The sequence below is a fragment of the Urocitellus parryii genome, chromosome 4 (assembly GCF_045843805.1).
Source record: "Urocitellus parryii isolate mUroPar1 chromosome 4, mUroPar1.hap1, whole genome shotgun sequence".
Classification (NCBI taxonomy): domain Eukaryota; kingdom Metazoa; phylum Chordata; class Mammalia; order Rodentia; family Sciuridae; genus Urocitellus; species Urocitellus parryii.
The window spans coordinates 205,913,718-205,932,161 of NC_135534.1; the positions used below are offsets into that span (position 1 = coordinate 205,913,718).

Here is an 18,444-nt window from a genome sequence, read left to right on the forward strand (position 1 = left end):
AATGCATAGCGGGTGGGGTTCCGGGCTTAGGGCTGTTGGCTACAATAGTTATAACTGTAGTAAGGGGGGAGCTCTGTGCGCCCGCGGAGGAGGGAGAGGTGGGAGGAGAGAGAAATAGAGCGTGTTTTATGGGGGATGGGGAGGTTGCTGGGTGGAGAAAGTCGCAAAGGCGAGGACCAGCTTTGGCCACGTCTGGGGATGACAGCCGACCGCTTGCCCCCTCCCCTTTCCTCCCCCGCAGCGGGGCCCGCGTGGGCGTGCAGACGGCGGGAGGTGCAGGTGTCCGCAGCTTCCCGCGCACCCCAGTCCCTGGCTGCCTTGGCCTCGGCCCCACTTCCCTTCTGCTAAGCCCCGCGTCCTCCTCTAACCTCGGGTCTGGACTGGCGAGCAGCGGGGCTGGGAAAGTTTGAGTCACGGTGGGGGGAGCGGAGGAGGCGGGGCCGTGACCCTGAACGGGGTGGGCTCTAGGGCCCGCCTCCGGCTCCCAGCAGGGGGACCCCGCCGCGCGCCCCTGTCCCGCGAGCACCCAGAGCGAGGCGCTGCGCGGCAGCCGCGCTTTGGGCGGCCTCTGGTTCACCAGGGTGACCACGCTCGCTGCGACCTGTCACCGCAGTGGCGAACCAGTGGGTCGCGCCCAGCATGATGCCCCGGGCACCGCTCCTGCAGCTGTTGGTGGCAGTCTCCGCCGCCGCGGCGGTGACTGGAGCGCCCGGGACGGTGCTGCCCCCCACCACGGGGGACGCCACTCTGGCCTTCGTCTTCGATGTCACTGGCTCCATGTGGGACGACCTGATGCAGGTGATCGACGGCGCCTCCCGCATTTTGGAGCGGACCCTGAGCAGCCGCAGCCAGGCCATCGCCAACTACGTGCTGGTGCCCTTCCACGACCCAGGTAGCGCCCCGCGTCCCCCGACTGCGCCCAGAGGCGCGCACTCGCCTGCCCCCCCTCCAGCCTCTGCGCCCTGGGCGCAAGTGCCGGCCGAGCGAGGGCGCCGTTTGGGCACGTTCGCGCGCTTCGGGGACCCTGGGCACCAGGAGCAGGCCTCGAAGCGTCCCTCCCCTCCACCGGGAACCTTCTCTACCCGCTTCTCCCGCCCTCCTGGGTTAGGGCTGTCAGGGTAGCGGTAGAGAGCAGGGCCCAGTGCAAGACACCTCGCAAGCGACTTCACTTTCCTGAGCCTCACTTTCCCCAGTTACGAAAGAATCAGCGAAGACTTGCTGAGATGTTGGACTGGGTGCCACTTCTGTTATTTCTTAGAATTCGCTTCAGCTTGGGCTTTGGGGATCACAACAGTTCTCAGAGGCAGGCCTAGGGGCGAAATGGGGTGCAGAGGAACTCATGGTGCTGAGACATTGCCTTTCCTGCCCTTCCTTAGGAATATTCCTGAGGAATACCCAGCTCTGATGGACAACGGGGCGCCCACCTGCTGGTCCTCACTGCGGGGTTCCCGCACCATAGCTCCCCCAGCCCCGCAGGCCACCCCTGCTGACCACAGCCCCCTTCCTTTCAGCTCAGTGTTAGGGGCACCCCTTGAAAGGGCTCCTGAGAGGTCCCCAAGTTCCTTGAGCAGCTGGGTACTGCCGGCTCCCAGCCTTGCAAAGCCAGACACTTTTCCTCTCAACATTTTTGTTTTTTTAGTGGGGGAAAAATTTTTAAAAAGCCCTTCTGACAGAGTAGGGAGAAAACAGTACATTGACCCTGTCTGCCCACCATCTAGATCCTACTGTTTATATCTGCTCTGTTTGCTCTATTGCTTATCTTTCCATCCATCCACCTCTTACCCAGGAGGACAGCTTTAGAGAGAGAGGGAAAGGGGTGGGGAGTGCAGATTCCTGGCAGAATTCCCCCGAGGAGTGGACCAGGGCTGTACGAGTCTGCTGTCCAGGGGCTTGGAGGGCCGCTGCTCTCAGAGCTCTGGGCTTCATGGGGCTCTAGAAAGAAATTCTGGGAACCTGGAAAGGAGGCTTCCACCTGGGACCAGGGGCATGGAGGCCGGGGCTGGTGAGGAGATGGGGTGTGGATTGTCCTGGCTAAGGCTGGAGGCTGGGTCACCCTGTCTGTCCAGCTCTCTCACCTGCTTGGAAGACGGTGCTGGGGTTTCCAGAGACCTCACTCTACGGACCCTGGAGATCACCTGACCCACCCTTTACCTCCCAGTTGGAGAGCTTGAGGCCTGGACACCAAGGAGACTTCCCCAAGGCCACCTGCCAGGGTGACGCCCTCCTGATTCATAGCCCCTGTTTGTTATGCAGGGCAGGACCTCGGCCCTTGGGAGCTGTAGGAGGCTTGGGCCTGGGCTCCTGAGGGCTGTCCTCGCTGCTCCTCTCTGGCCATCAGCTTCAGGAGCCCCTTCCACCCTGAACCCGTGCTCTTCTCTGTGCTGAGCAGGTGTACGGCTCTCCAGCCTCCTCCAGGCTCAGCCTGTCACTGTGTCCTCAGTGAAGCAAAACACAGGTCCTCCTTCCAGTCCCCGATTAGGGTGTCCCTAGAGACACACACAGGTCCCCCTCACTGGAGTGTGGGTGGAGCCCTGTGAGGCTCCCCGTGGAAGTGGGCAGCCTGTGGGGACAGGCTAGGTAGAGTGGAAGGTGACAGGTTCTGGTTCAGGCACCAGCTCCTGGCCCAGGTGGGTCCTCAGGGGAGGGGACCAAGGAGAGGATTCCTGAGGAAGCCACCTGCAGGGTGGCTTGAGGAACAGGAATGAAGGCTAATGGTTTTTGACTGTAGATGCTGGGTGCTGGGGACACAGTTAGGGCAGAGGACGTCCTGGGGTGCTGGAGCTGCTGGGTAGGGGCAGGAAGTCTGAGTGGAGAGGCAGGTGTGCGTGGGAGGAGGAGGAGCCCAGGCCTGGATCAGCCTTGCCTGGCTGAGGGTTTGGAGACCTTGCATTTCCTTCTATGGGCTTGGAGCTTCGGCAGGGCTGGCGCTGGGGGTCAGGGCTGGCTGTGTCTTTGATTCAGCAGACAGAACTCCTTTCGGTGGGAGAAAGCTTGAGAAGTAGGGCTTTTAGCCAACTGGCCCCCAGATCTGCATGCTGGCAGCCCTGGAGGGGTGTCAGGGAGAAGAGCAGTGGTCTTAGACGGCACGGGCTTTGTGGAGAAGGACTGTGCTTTGGAAATGTTCTAAATAAGTTTTTAAATGCAAAAATGGCATGCTCCCTGAGTAGAAAAGGTGGAAACTTGTTCGTTGTTTCATTTGACTGGAAATTTAGATTGTTTTCAGGTTTTCTCTAGTTAAATGTGATAAAAAGCACTCCTGGGTCAAGATCTTGGCATCTTTGGTCTTTCTGTAGGATTAGGTGGAATTCCCAGGCCATTTTAACACAATGAGAGATGGGCGGCCAGTCCAGTTGTCTTCCAGAATGTTCACTAGAAGTGACCGAGGTGGCCTCTCCCAGTTCAGCTGCCGACACTGGGAGTTAGAATAAGACATTTGTTTTCCGAGATGGGCGCGGTGGTGCAGGCCTGTGGTCCCAGTGCCTCCGGAGCTTGAGGCAGGAGGATGGCAAGTTTGAGGGTCAGCAATTTAGCAAGACCCTGTCTCAAAATAAAAAGGGCTGGAGATGTGGCTCAGTGGTAAAGCACCCTGGGTTCAATCCCCAGAGAAAAACAAAACAAAAAACATGTTTTTCCTAATTCCAAAGATGGAGAATGTTCCAGTTTTAATTACTCACAAGGCTCAACAATTCATGAGGGTTTTGTGTGTGACTTTCTTCTCTTGTAAATCGCTGGTTTCTTCGCTGGTATCTCCACGGGGGACCTGGGTGGTTGTTTGGGCGACAGGAGGACCTGATGCTGATGTCGTTAAGTGTTTGGTTGTATGTTGGTGTTTCCCCGGCCTTTGTCTTCCAGTATTATTGATGTTCTGAGGCTTTAAATGTTATGAAATCTATTGATTTTTTTTCTTTTGTGATTTATTTACATGGATGCTTTAGCAAGGTTGGTTTTTATTTTTTGATGACAAAATCAGTTAGATGTTCTAGATTTTTGTGTTTTCTTTCTTGGCATTTAATCCTTTCACCGTGAATTAAAAAAAATATCTGGTGCAAGTTGCGACTAGGAAACGAATGTAGTTCTACGGCAGGATAATTGATTATTTGGGGGCATTTGCTCAAATAACTTTTTGCTCTATCATTTGAACCTTACCCAAGTAGCTTTATCTATTAGGAATCAATCTGGGCTATCTGGTCTGTTCTGTTTTATGGTCATTCTTCTGCCAGGAGCCCATTGTATTAATTTTTAGTCTTTATAATATGTATAAATAGAGTGAATTCTGCCTCATGTTATCTTTTCTTTAAAAAATTTAATAAGCTTTTTATTTTAGAAAAGTTTTAGATTTGTGGCATTATTGTGAGGATAACACAGGAATCACCCAAAACCCAGTTTCTCTGTTATGAACATCTTACATCACTGTAGTCCATCTACACAGTGAGTCAGCCACTATGGTTGTGTTTTCTTTTTTTTTTTTTAATTTTTTGTTTTTTTTCTTTTCACTTTTTGGTTCTTTTTGGTTATACATGGCAGTAGAGTGTATTTGACATATCAACATACATGGAGCCTAACTTGCCCTATTGTGGTTGTCCATGATGTGGAGTTACGGTGGTCATGTGTTCCTGTACGAACATGGGAAAGTGATGTCCTATGCATTCCACTGTCTCTCCTATTCCCATTCCTCCTCCCTACCCTCATTCCCTTTGGTCTAATCCAGTGACCTTCTGTTCTTCCCCTTGCCCCCCTTGTTGTGGGTTGGCATCCACACGTCAGAGAGAAGATTCAGCCTTTAGTTTTTTTGGAACTGGCTTATTTCACTTAGCATGAAAAGCTCCAATTCCATCCATTTACCAGCAAATGCCATGATTTCATTCTTCTTTATGGCTGAGTAATATTCCATTGTGTATATGTACCACATTTTCTTTATCCACTCATCTGTTGAAGGACACCTGGGTTGTTTCCAAAGCTTATCTGGTTGTGAATTGAGCTGCTATAAACATTGATGTGGCCATTGATACGCTTTTTTCTAACTAACATCCACACTTCACTCAGGGTTCTTGAGTTTCTCTTCGGGGCCCCTTCTGTGCCCCAGGACTTCACACTGTGGTTAGTTGTCCTATCTCCTTCTCTGGGATTTTGGTTTCCACTGATCCTGACTGTTTTGAGGAGGGTTGGGATTTGTCTTATGCTTTTTTCAAGTTGGATGTGTGTTCTGGGGTATAAGGCCCAAGAGACACAGTGCCACTGTCTCGATCTCTATCCAGAGCACCCTCTGCTTGCACGTGGTCACCTGCTGCAGGGGGCACTGTTAGCTTTCTCCGCTGTGATGTCCTCCTCTCTCTGGAGTAGAGACACTGCAGCCCACATGGGGGGGAGGGGGAGGTCTGCCCCGCCTCCTGGAGGCTACAGGGGCCGCATCAGTTGTCTGGACTTCTTCTGCCAGTGAGAGCCCTCTGTTCTGTGGGCGCAGTGGCGCAGCCTGGAATCCCAGTAACTCGGGAGGCTGAGGCAGGAGGAGTGCAAGTTCCAGGCCAGCCTCAGCAACTTAGTGAGAACTTGTCTCACAATAAAAAATAAGAAGGGCTGGGACGTGGCTCAGTGGTAAAGCACCAACGTTCCGTCCCCTCTACCACCTCCCCCGCAAAGACAGTTCTCTTTTCTTCCTTATTTACTTATTTAATCTCGTATTTACATCGACATGGAGTCAGAGACACTTCTTATTTTCCACTTCAGTTCATAATCCAGGACTGCTTTATTTTCTGGCTCAAACACTCCAAGCTTTGGAGCACATTCAGTGGCCTCCATGTCCCGTGGACATGGAGTTCCCGTTGGTGTCGCTGTGGCATTTAGAAGGACATAGGTATTTACATCTGAGTTCCGAGCACCTCCTGTGATTGCAGGGTGCAGGCTCATCTCCCCAGGGAGCCTGCCTCCTGCTGTGCGTGAGCAGCTGCACTCCAGGGCAGAGTGTGTTGCTGCCACTGGGGTGTCACTGCCTCTCCCTCAGCGGGCAGGGCAAGGTCTGGGTTGTGCCCAGAGCCTGTGCATTCAGCTATATCTCATCCGTGTTTGCAGGCGCAGCCACATGAACTATGTGACACTGACCCTGCCTTCCACCCTGTGGCCCACTCTAGCTCATCACCTCGTGGGCCGGTCTAGCCCCTTCCCACACATATATTGAGGTCCTCCTGCCTCAGCCACCAGTAGCTATGATTACCAGAGAGGGCGTGGGGTACAGGGAGGTACAGGTGAAGCAAGAATAGCAGGAATATATATATATATATATACCTTTATTTTATTTATTTATTTTTTACGTGGTACTGAGGATTGAACCCAGCACCTTGTGCGTGCTAGGTGAGCCACAAAATAGGACTTTTTTTTTTAAGATGTTGATAGACCTTTATTTTATTTATTTATAAGTGGTGAGCCAAGCATGTGTAGCTTCTCTGTGGCCTCCTATTCCAGTGGCCACAGCCGGCTTCCACCCCATCCCTGTGTCCACCCCTTGACCGCTCAGTGCTGGCTTGCCCAGATCTGGCTGCGGGATGGTCACTCCATGGCCCACGGGGAACAGCCTTCCTACGAGAGCCCAGTTCTTTTGTCCTTGGTCTCCAGACGCCGCTCATTTTCAAAGTCACGCGGACTTCCTGGTCTTCAGCCGGTTCCTTTTCTTGTGGCTCTGGGTGGGCGCTGGCCGGGCCCTGCCTCGCTGCTCCACACCGTGCTCCCCGCCCTCTTTTTGTTCACCTTCTTCATTCTCAGAATCTTCTAGAGCATCTGTTCTTTCAGATGAAACACAGAAAACCTCTGTCAATTTCCAAAAAAAAAAACTCCAGTTGTGATTTTGGTTGGGATCGTGTTCAATCTCGACTTTGGGAAGAAAAGTTCTGTCTTTTGTAAAAAACTCACCTGTTCCTCCGAAGGCTGCGTCTCCTCTGTTCCCATAGTCATTTCCTCTAGAAAAGATTCGTAGTTTTTTTTCCTTCTAAGTTCCACCCATTTCTTTTTCTTTTAAAGATCAGTTCTAAACATTTTGGCTTTTGTTACTATATTAAGGATATTTTTCCATTACTTTTTTTTTGCAAATGAGCATTGGTATCATGTTGGAGAGCAATTCCTTTTTGTATATTTTTTTCAATTTTTTACTAATCTTTTGGGTCATGAGTCGGATCGAGGCTGACAGCCACAGCCTGTCCAAATTATAATGTTGTCTCCTCCAATCAAATGTCCCCTTTATCTTAAATATCTGTATTACTCCCCAGCGAGAACTTCCAGAACAATGCCAATACTGTGGCAGCTGCAGGCAATCTTGTCCTGTTCCGGTTTCACACTGTGGTCTGATGTTGGCTCTTAGTGTGAGGCTTTGGCCATTGGTGAAGGATGATGCTTTCATTCTGTCACCAAAACACAAAATGCCACCAAAGTCAAAAAAAAAAGAAAGAAAGAAAGAAAAGAAAAGAAAAGCCAAACACCCACCTGGCCAAGGGCTGAGTTTCAGTGAGTGACTTTCTCCTGTTGACCTGTTACTGTGATTTCTTTTCTTTTTTTTTTAAGAGAGAGTGAGAGAGGAGAGAGAGAGAATTTTTAATATTTATTTTTTAGTTCTCGGCGGACACAACATCTTTGTTGGTATGTGGTGCTGAGGATCGAACCCGGGCCGCACGCATGCCAGGCGAGCGCGCTACCGCTTGAGCCATATCCCCAGCCCGTGTGATTTCTTAATGTGAAGCTGTTCTGCTCTCCTCGCCCAGCCCTGCCTGGTCACAGTGGACTTCTCTTTAATACGCAGCTGGCCTCCAGTGCCAGCTCTTTGCGTGGGACTTCTGCGTCTGATTTCAGTAGATAGGACTGGTCCGTGGTGCTCTTTGTGGTCTTTGTCAAGTATTGGCCTCAGGCTTAGCTCTCGTAGTTAATAATCTCTTTTTTGATACTCCAGAGTCGGGGCTAGGGCTGCAGCGCACTGAGAGAGCGTGTATTTAGCATGTTTGAGGCCCTGGGTTCCGAACGTCCCTAGTACCCCCAAACAAAAAGATTGCAAAATTATACTTGTTTAAAAAATATTCTGATAATACAACTCAGAAGAGATACTAACACATTTAAAAAAATATTTTGGTGTCCTTCTAGGCTGTGTGTGTGTGTGTGTGTGTGTGTATGTTCACTTGTATACATGCATATACTTAATTTTCAAAATTATAGTGCATAGAGCTGAGCATCCTGGTGAATGCCTGTAATATCAGCAGCTTGGGAGGCTGAGGCAGGAGGATCACAAGTTCAAAGCCAGCCTCAGCAATTTAGTAAGGCCCTAAGCAACTTAGGGATACCCTGTCTCTAAATAAAAATAAAAATAAAAAATGAAAAGGGCTGGGGAGGTGGCTCAGTGGTTAAGGGCCCCTGGGTTCAATCCCTGATACTAAAAATAAAAAAAATGATACTGCAGCAGCGCCCCTCCCACGTGCTGTGTTATGCCATGAAATGTGCCGGCACCCCGTCCTCCATAATGATGACATAACGTGCTTCAGGAGGAATTATCTTAGTTTATCCCATCAGCCTTCTCCAGCGTAAAATAGGCTGCTTTAGTTTCTTTACAGTGCACACACACATTTGCAAGCGGATCCACAGGATGGATCCCCCAAATGAGACAGCTCAGTGTGAGCGCGTGAGCTTTGATCATGAATGCCAGATTGGCCTCCAAAACCACTGTGTGGGTTTGCCCTCCTGTGGATGAGCCAGGGGCCAGGGTGCACCCGAGTCTCTGCCAGCATGGGGAGGTCACTCTCTTTCCAGAGTGCTAACAAGACTTCATGCTAATTTGATAGGTGAGGAATGGTGTTCTGTTTTAATTTGCATGTGTCTGTTGGCCAGTGTAGAACCTTCTAGAGCTTCTCCCTGCATACCTTTGGGTTTCCAGGTGCCGCCATCTTTCTAAAGGGAAGAGGTGGCTTTGGTTGACCAGGAATTAGGACTCAGGTGTTCAGTCCCCAGACCTGCCTGTGAGCTTGGGCCCTGCCTGCACCCCTGCTCCCTTACTGCTATTTTAAAAGGCAACATTGCAGATAGAAACAAAGTAAGCCGAAGAGTGTAGTGAATTGCCAGGCACTTAACATGAAGCATCTTCAAAAATATATCATGAGGGGCTGGGGATGTGGCTCATGTGGTAGCGCGCTCGCCTGGCATGCGTGTGGCCCGGGTTCGATCCTCAGCACCACATACAAACAAAGATGTTGTGTCCGCCGAAAACTGAAAAACAAATATTAAAAAAAAAAATATCATGCAAGTACATATTAAAAAGTCCTATTTTACTGGGCTGGGGCAGGGGATCAGCAGTAGCACACTTGCCTGGCATGTATGAGGCACTGGGTTCGATTCCCAGCACCACGTATAAATAAATAAAATAAAGGTCTATCAACAACTTAAAAAAAAAGTCCTATTTTGTGGCTCACCTAGCATGTGCAAGGTGCTGGGTTCAATCCTCAGTACCACACAAAAAATAGATAAATAAAAGGAAGTATATATGCATTCCTGCTGTTCTTGCTTCACCTGCACCTCCCTCTACCCCACGCCCCACTGGTAAGCATTCCTAGGTTTCGAGACCGGGTCTCGCGAAGGTGCTGAGGCTGGCCTCAGTATTGAGGTCCTCCTGCCTCAGCCACTCAGTAGCTAGGATCACAGGTGTGCAGCACTGTGCCTGGCTTATCATTTCTGTGTTTTATTTGTGAAATGCACAGATCTTCTCTGTATACTTGTGACAAATGACACCTCTTGGGAACCACACTCCCACCAGTACGTGGAGCATTTCCGTCCCCTAGCTGGTTCCTGTGCCCCTTGGCGCTCTCCAGCCTGCAGGCTGCCCCTGTCTTTGCTTTCCTCTCGCTGCCCCAGAGCTTCCTAGAACTGGCTCTGTGTCACAGCAGGTGCTGTCTGGCTTCTCTCACGCACACAGGATGGGGGTCCCTCCCACTGGGGCCTGTGTTGGTCATTTCTTCTGTCGCACTGCTGAGTGGAACCTGATCACAGTGGTCCCTCTTATCTGCAGCTCACTTTCCATAGTTTTAGATACCAATAGCTGGCCAAGATCCAAAAATGTCAAATGGAAAATTCCAGAAATAAACAATGCATAGGTTTTTGAATTTTTTTCTACAGTGGTGCTAGGAATCAAACCCAGGGCCTCACACACACTAGGCAAGTATTCTACCATTGAGCTATGCCCCAGCCCATAATTCATGCATTTTTAAAAATATATTCTTAGTTGCTGATAGAACTTTATTTTATTTATTCATATGTGGTGCTGAGAATCGAACCCAGTGCCTCACACATGCCAGGCAAGGGCGCATCGCTGAGCCCCAGCCCCATCCCAATTCATGCATTTTAAACTGCACATCCCAAGTTGTGTGATGAAATCTTATACTGTCCCAACCTGACCAAAGTGACTCATCTCTTTGTCCAATGTATCCAAGCAGTATAGGCTACCTCCCTGTCAGTCCCCCAGTAGCTGTCTCTGTTATCGATCCACCTGGTTTTTGCCCAAGGCCAACTGTTATGCTATCATAGAGCTTATGTTTAAATGAATCTTATTTTACTGGATAATGGCTGCAAAGCACAAGAGTAGCGATGCTGGCAATTTTATCATATTGTTACAGTTGTTCTATTTTATTATTAGTTATTGTTAATCTCTAATTATTGCACTTAATTTATATATTAAATTTTATCATAGGTATGTACATACAGGAAAAAGTCATATGAAGGGGTTGCTACTGTCTGGTTTCAGGGATCTGTGGGGTCCTGGAATGTATTTCCCATGAGTAAAGGGGAACACTGCACATGAATGCACCAGTTTGTCTATTCCCTGGTTGATGGACATTTGGCTTGCTTCTAGCTTGGCCCTGTTACAAACACAACCACCGTGAGCATTCGAGTACGATCCTTCCTGTGGATATGTGTTTTCATTTCTCTTGGGTAATACCTGGGGCTGGAATGGCCAGATCATGTGGTGGATGTGTGGATGACTTTTTAGAAGCTTCCGTTGTCTTCCAAAGGGGCTGAACTGTCTGGTGCTCCCAAGCACTGGATGAGTGTTCCTGTTGCCCCCGTCCTGCCAAATTCTCGGGTGGCCAACCTGTGTACTTTTCCTCACTGCTGCCCTTGAACACGTGTCGGGAGCTGCCACACGGAACCCAGCGCCCTCAGCCCTGAGCCACGAGTGTGGGGGTGTGGCGAGCCAGCCCGGCTGTGTGTGAACCAGGGCGCTGCGCGCACAGGGTGGGCTGGACCCACGCTGGCTCTCTGTTTGGGCGGGTGACGGAGGTGCCTTCTCGCTGGCTCTGCCAGTGAGATGGGCGTGGCCTCCCTAGATGTCCGTCACCCTGCTGACAGGGGACATCCTGAAGCTAGCCTCAACCCGCTGAAGCCTGACCCCTGGCCTCACTGAATGGCTTCTCCCCCGTAAGAGGGCTCAGGGCGCCCCTCGCTCTTTCTTGCCTGCCTTGCCCCCTGGGGGAGCTGCGGCTGAGGAGCCGTCGCTGACCCAAAGAAAAGGTACTTCCTGTGTCTGCGTCTTGGATGATGACGGGTTCAGTCGCGTGATGTGAACAAGCCACACACAGTTGGGGGTTTCTGGAAGACTCCATTCTCATTGATCGGCCCATGTTGGGTGCTTGCTTTGGGTCCCGGAAAGGGAAAGGGTGATTGTTTGCGTCTCCGTCTCTGTCTTCCCAGAATCCCTTTCCCACTGGGAGTGGGAGTGGGCTGGATGGCAGAGTGGGCATTCTTAGGGGAGTCTTGGTCACAAAGGCTGGGGACTGCTGTTGGGAGCAGGAACTGGGCTTGCCCTCTACCCTCCTCTGCGCCCCCCTGAGCTCCGGGTCCCCCTTTCTTCCCACAGATATTGGCCCAGTGACCCTCACAGCAGACCCAGTGGTGTTTCAGAAGGAGCTGAGAGAACTCTACGTGCAGGTGGGCTGCCCCTGCCCCTGCCCCTCCCCTGTCCCTGTCCCCTGCCCAGCCTGCTGACCTTTGTCACCTCAGTGTCCAGAGGCCCAGGTCTTAGCCCCTCCAAGCAGCCAAGAGAGCGGCTCTCCCCCTGCCCCGCTGCCGTGACCCCCCTCAGCTCTGCCGGAGGCTCGCAGCCCACCTTGGAGGCCCTGGGGAGCTGACTTTTGGGTTCTTCCCTCATTCAGTGAACCAAGTACCTCCCAGAGCCCCTGTGCCCAGCACATAGTAGGTGCTTATTCTTTAATGAGTGAATCTGCAGGATAGAAAGAGGCGGCTCATGGGGGTCCCCAGTTAAGGGCACGTGTGGTAGCTGAGGGCCAATGTGAGGCAGGTCAGTTCCAACCCCCAATCCGGCTGCAGCCTGGGTCATAGGCCCCGCGGCCACCTGGGCTCCTCTGCCACCCCAGACACGGTGGTTCAGCATCTGTTCTTGGTCCCACCTACTGAGACCAGCTGCCTGAGGGCAGGAGCCCCATTTTCCTCCCCTGCCAGGCCTCCTGCAGGGCCTCCCAGGGTCCAGAACAGGCCCCTCATACTGGGACTCAGTAACTCGCCAGGGGGTGAAAGGGCCAGTTGGAAAGAAGCATTTGCTGAGAAGTCACCAGGCAAAGTCCTGCAGCTGCAGGGGACTGTGGACTGGTGAGGGGGCAGCCGCACAGCAGAGAGCCACGGGCGCTGGGCGGGAGGCAGGAGGGTGCACCTCGGTGGGCTGAACCCGGGGACAAAACCAGCAGGTCGTAGGCCGATGGATGGGGAGGTGGTCCCTCTGTCCTCTTCCGCCCCTCCCGCCCTGGTCTGAGCAGCCGTCTGTGGTTCCCCTGGGCTGTCTGCTAGATGTCCCCTCCCTGTCCCCACTTGTAGCACTCATCACGTGGTAATGAGACACACGTGTGGGCTTGGTGGCCCACTGTCTGCCGCCCACACGTCCCCTGGGTGGCCGTCACCGTCGCAGGGTGGATGAGCCGAGCTGCTTCCCTAAGCTTGCCATCGGCTGGTGCCATGTGGTGTCTCTGGGGGGGCACCAGGGCACCTCCCCGTGGCTCTGGAGAGGTCTCGGGTGGGTCCTTCTGGAGGAGGTGGGCGGCAGCCGCTGACGAGCCCCCGCCTGCAGGGAGGTGGCGACTGCCCAGAGATGAGCGTGGGGGCCATCAAGGCCGCGGTGGAGGTCGCCAACCCCGGCTCCTTCATCTACGTCTTCTCGGATGCCCGCGCCAAGGACCACCACAAGAAGGAGGAGCTGCTGCAGCTCCTGCAGCTGAAGCAGTCACAGGTGACCCTCCTGCCTGGGACACCGCAGGGTCCCCCTGGCTGCAGCCTCCAGGGGCACTCCAACAAGGTCACCTCCGAGCCTCCCTTGACATGGGCTTCATCCCATGTATGAGGCGTCCACTGTGAGCACTGGCCCTGCGCCAGCTCCTGACCCCGTGAGAACCCGGGGACTGAGCCTGGCAGGTTGCGGGCCAGTGGCCCCGGGAGGTGGTCCCTCTGTCCTCGTCATGCTGAGATGGGCACACTCACGATCCCCCTCAGAGCCGGGAAGGGCCCTGCCACTTACCTGCAGCAGGTGGCCGGGGGTCCTGAGCCAGGCACGTGCCCGTCGCCTTCCAGGTGGTCTTCGTGCTCACGGGGGACTGTGGTGACCGCACGCATCCTGGCTACCTGGCCTACGAGGAGATCGCCTCCACCAGCTCTGGGCAGGTGTTCCACCTGGACAAGCAGCAAGTGGCAGAGGTGAGGCCTGCGGTCAGGGGCAGGAGGACACTGCCCATCCCTGCACCCTGCGTGCTCTGCCTGCTGGGGGACTGGCAGCTGTAGCCCAGCAGAGCCATCACCCGAGACGGGGCGGGAGGCTCTCATCAGGGCAGGTGACGTCATTTCAATGACACCCCCCCCCCCCCCCCCCCGGCCCAAGGCAGGTCCTTTGGGTTCACAGGCAAAAGCTTCGCAGGCAGAGAGACTGAGGCTTGCAGAAGCACAGGGGGTGGGTGCGACCGCGGGGCCACCAGCAGGTGGACCCGTGAAACTTGGCAGAAGTGCTGGCTGGGGCTCCTCCTGAGCTCCCCAGAGCCTGGAAAGCCAAGGTGGGTGGGGAGAACGGGAGCCACCAGGTCTAGGCTGTGTGGCTGGGAACATGCCCAGTCCTGTGGCCTGAGGGCCACCCTCTGGATTCCCTCGGAGCCCGGCACTCGGCAGGTCCTGCCCCTCCTCTCTGGCACCATCGCAGGCTGTTCAGGGGCTGCTGTCCCTCCAGCCCACTCCCATTGTCCAGCAGTGGAGGGCTCCCGCAGGGCTGAGCTGGTGAGCACTGGCTAACAGCCTTCTCTCTGCCAAGAACAGGCTGCCCATTTCCACTGTGTAAATCCTCCAGCTTTGGCTGCGTTGGAGCTGCTCTTACAAAGTCACCAAAACAGAGTTGGGTTTGCTGACCCTGACACTTGGCTTTCTTGGGCTTGTGTGAGCTGGCTCCTGTAAGCCCCTGGACCCCTCTAAAGTAGTCTATAGGTCCTATAGGTCCCTGCCTGTTGTCTGCCGGCATGTCTACCTTAGGGGACCCTCTGCCTTTCTCACCTCACTGCCTGTATTCTCCCCTTGCCCCCACTCAGCACCTTGCTGGCCTTGACTGGCTCTTCACTGTCCCTGGTCTTCCTACCCCAGGGCTTTTGCTCATGCTGTGTTCTTCCAGCTCCTCCTCAGTTATACCCTCTCATGGGGCTTTTCTGGATTTCCTGTCGAGATTCAGTCTCCTTTCTACACTGTTCCAGCTCCCTGTGCTTCTGTATGTGATTGTCATTTTATGCTCGTGTGATAATTTAATGTCACTAGTCTGTGAGCTCCTGAGGGCTGGCCACGTGCGTCCTGTTTGCTACAAAATCTCCAGTACTTTGCATGGCCACCAGTGCGGAGCAGGTGCTGGCGAAGTGGCTGTGGAATGGGCTCACGGGGTCCCTGTGGCCCTGGGAAAGAGAGGTGTGAGAGGCAGAGCCCCAGGCTGGGGTTGGATGGGCCAGCCCTGCCGTCCCTCAGGGAGAGGCTTCGGGAGTTGTGTATTTAGGAACTGCGGAGAGTGTCTCCAGGGCCGTGTTTAGGTTAGCGTGCCTGAGCTCCCTGCTGACAGATGGCGTTTATGGTTCTCGGTGACACATCAGCCTTCCCCGGCACGGAGCCCCAGACGCAGGCAGAGGCAGAATGGAGGGATCGCTCCATCCCTGCTTCTAAGGAGACCTTTCTGGGCCACCCCCTGGGACTGGGTTCCTGCTGGTGCAAACCAGATACAGGGAGCCTGGCAGGCCGCTGGAGGGCGGCTGGCCCAGGAGTCCTCTTGGGCAGGCAGGGGCCCAGGGAGTCACTGCTTCTGGGCTGTGGTACCTGGCCTTCTGCCCTGGGAGTCTGGCGGGCAGCAGGTGTCCGACTCAGTGGGACTGCTGATGGCCAGGGCTGGGCTACCGGACAGGGAGCTCTGTTCCTTAGCCTCATGCCTCGCACGTGGCTTCTTCCAGGTGTTCCCAGACATTGGGCAAGCTGGGAAAGCAGCTGGGGCAGCCAGGGCTGTGGTCACCCCCCAGGAGGGGCCAATGGTGCTTTCCCTGGGGACAGTGAGGCTCCAGATGGGAGGAGCCTCCCCAGAGGTTGCAGAAGTCCCGAACCCTGTGTGTGTCATTAGCCCTTCGACCTTTCCAAAGTGCGTCCTGTGTGGCGGGAGTGTCATGTTCTGCACACTCTTGCTCTCCTCTATTGAGTGCCTGCTGCATGCTGGTGCAGCTTCAGCAGATGCGCTGGGGGGGGAGGCAGAGAAGGCACTCGGCGCCTCCCAGTCGTGGAGCCGGCCAGGAGCCCCTGTGCAATTCTGGGGTGTCTAAAGGCAGCTGGAGGTCTCCCCTCTCCAGGGGTTTGGCCCTGTGACCACCCTTGCATGGACAGGGCACTGTGTTGGAGGCGGACAGCATGGCCCCTGGGCCTGTCTTGAAGGTGTGTATTTTCCATCAAGGTTTAGATACGACCAAGAACTCTCCTCCCCAGTGTGTCCTCCCGGGCTCTCTCGAGCACACAGCTCAGGGTGCTGTCTGTCACTGGCCTGTGTGACGTGGAGGGGCCAGGGGGAGGAGAAGGGGCAGAAGAGCTGCTTGCTCCCCACCCACCTGCGCCTGCCCTGGCCTGGGAATCCTCCTGTTTTCTCCCAGGAGGACACTGGGCCTCTCATCTCTCAGGGTGGGCCCTGGGGCTAGGCCCTTCCCTTGCCCAGTGGTAGCACATGCAAATCACAAATTGCCCAGGTTCTGGGGATCAGCTAGGGAGGAGGTGACCTGCCTTCTAAGACAGGAAGGGTGAGCGTGGGTGGGGAGATTCTGACCAGGTGGTTCTGATTATTGGATCTGGAGGGACCCAGAGAGCTGACCTCATCCTGGGGGAGGTGGGGCGGGGAATGGTTGAGGGCCTGGCCTGGCCAGGATGCCTGGCTTGGGGCTCTGCCACCTACCTACAGGAAGCTTGAGCAGGCGCCATGGCTGTGGCCTCCCTGGGTGCTCAGTGGGGCTGACAGGGTGGTGGAAGGGCAGAAGGGAACTGCTAGGGGCCCCCATCAGGAGGCCAGGCACCAGGAGGCCCGTGGGAAGCTTTAGCAATGGGCAAACTCCCCCGTGCCTCTAAGACGCCCCCAGTTTATCACGGTCTCTCTAGAAAAGGTTCCCAGGAAGACAGCACCCGTCTGGCAAAGGGCACAGCCCGTCAACCAGGGCTCCCCGCCCTTCTCCAGGCCCAGTCTCCTCACGCGGGCCCACGACCTCAGTCTTCTGCCTGCTCCCGGTTCCCTGTGCATTTCCTCCGCCGCCCTGGCTGTCAAGGTCCTGGGAGGGCCTCTGGGGATGATTTATCTGCCACGAAGTGCCGAGCGGCAGCCATCTGGCCGGAGCCGCAGAGCCAGATCTTTGTGTTCCTTCCCATTAGCAACTAGGAGACGAGCCGCAGGCAGCGCAGGCCCTCGGCCCCCAGCCCCACTAACATCTGGAAGCCATTGCTCTGCCAAGTAAACACTGTGTTGCTTAATGAAAGCTGCACTCCCCGACTCCTGCTCTGGATCCCCAGGGGCACGACGGGGTCCAGGAGGCCTCGCTCCCAGGCCGGGCCCTGCAGGGGATCTGGCCTTGCTGTGGGCAAGGGGGTCTGGGTCTGACTCCCCCAACTCCCAAGTGGCCGCTTGTGTGCAGGTGGGCTGCCCATGGTGGGGTCACTGGGTGGCAACCCTATGTCCCAGCCTTCTCTGTGGCTCAGTAGCCCAAACTGCATCTTCCCTCCACCAGCGCATCCTAGAAGGAGCTTGTAAGAGCCTTGCAACACGGTAGCCCTGGGCTGTCTGGGTAATTGCCGCCACCTCGTCCAGTAGCTCTGCTCAGGCAGGGTTCCCTCCTGAGGATGGACAGTGGTCACAGGAGTGCCTCCATGCTGTTGGGGAGTGGCTCTGCTCTCCTTCAGCTGGGAACCCTGCTGCTCCTCCTAACAGTCACTGCCTCATCCCCCTCCTCGGCCAAGACAGGTGGGACTCTTTCAAGAGACACATTACTTAGAAAGCTGGGCAGACATAGAAGAATGAAGTAGCTCTAAGTATAAAAACGGATGAGTTTTCAGAACACTGAATTCTTATGCTGTCATAACTGAAATCTTGCCACATATGTTTTAGCTCAGTCTGAACAGAACATACTCATTTTCTAAATCTCCGGCAATTCTTTCAATTCCTTTCTTTTCCCCTTCCCTTCCACGGAAGATCACGTGGTAGGTGGGGCTGAAGCCCTGATTCAGAGCCAGCCTGGCTGACAGGTCGCACGCACGAGACCGCTGTCTGATCCCGTACCTGGGGCAGACCTTGCTGATCTATAACAGAACTTTTCATGACTGAGACTGAATGTGGCTCCAGAACATTTTTTTGAACAGCATCCAGAAGCCACTCGAGTTGACTGGAATTGGTAGGTGACAGTGTACCTCTGTGCCTGCTCAGGTATTGGTTCAAGTCATGTGAACTATTAACTTAAAAATAATTTTTATTTTGAAAATCACTATGAAAAATTCATACCTATCACGAGATCCAACCTTCGTTAACATTCTTTCTCAACATGCTTTATCTCTATACTTTTTGTGCCCACAAATAATTTATCATGTATTGTTTTTCAGTTTTGGGGATCAAACTTAGGGCCTTGCACACAATCAGCAAATGCTCTACCACTGGGTCACCTCCCTACTCCTAGCATAGATTTTTTTTTTTTTTTGTACTGGGGATTGAACTCAGGAGCACTCCACCACTGAGCCCCATCCCCAGGCCCCTAGCATAGATTTCTAAAGAAAAAGAATTATCCACCATAGCCTACAGTATTATCAAATAAAATTAATACTACTTTCTGAGCATCATCAGGTCCCTGGACTGCACTGGAATTGATCTAATTTCTTCAGGATTTTTTTTTAATAGCAGTGCTATTAAAT

General features: G+C 53.9%; 1 protein-coding gene across 1 annotated transcript in view; it reads left to right on the top strand.

The window, feature by feature from the left end:
* The first annotated feature begins 556 nt into the window (after window positions 1-556).
* Hmcn2 (hemicentin 2) overlaps window positions 557-18,444 on the top strand; it is a 123,657-nt gene continuing 105,769 nt past the window's right edge. Inside the window, exons 1-4 of the mRNA XM_026386316.2 lie at window positions 557-892; window positions 11,870-11,940; window positions 13,091-13,249; window positions 13,588-13,710. Coding sequence (XP_026242101.2) covers window positions 640-892; window positions 11,870-11,940; window positions 13,091-13,249; window positions 13,588-13,710 — 606 coding nt within the window. The 5' untranslated portion in view covers window positions 557-639. The remainder of the gene's footprint in view (window positions 893-11,869; window positions 11,941-13,090; window positions 13,250-13,587; window positions 13,711-18,444) is intronic.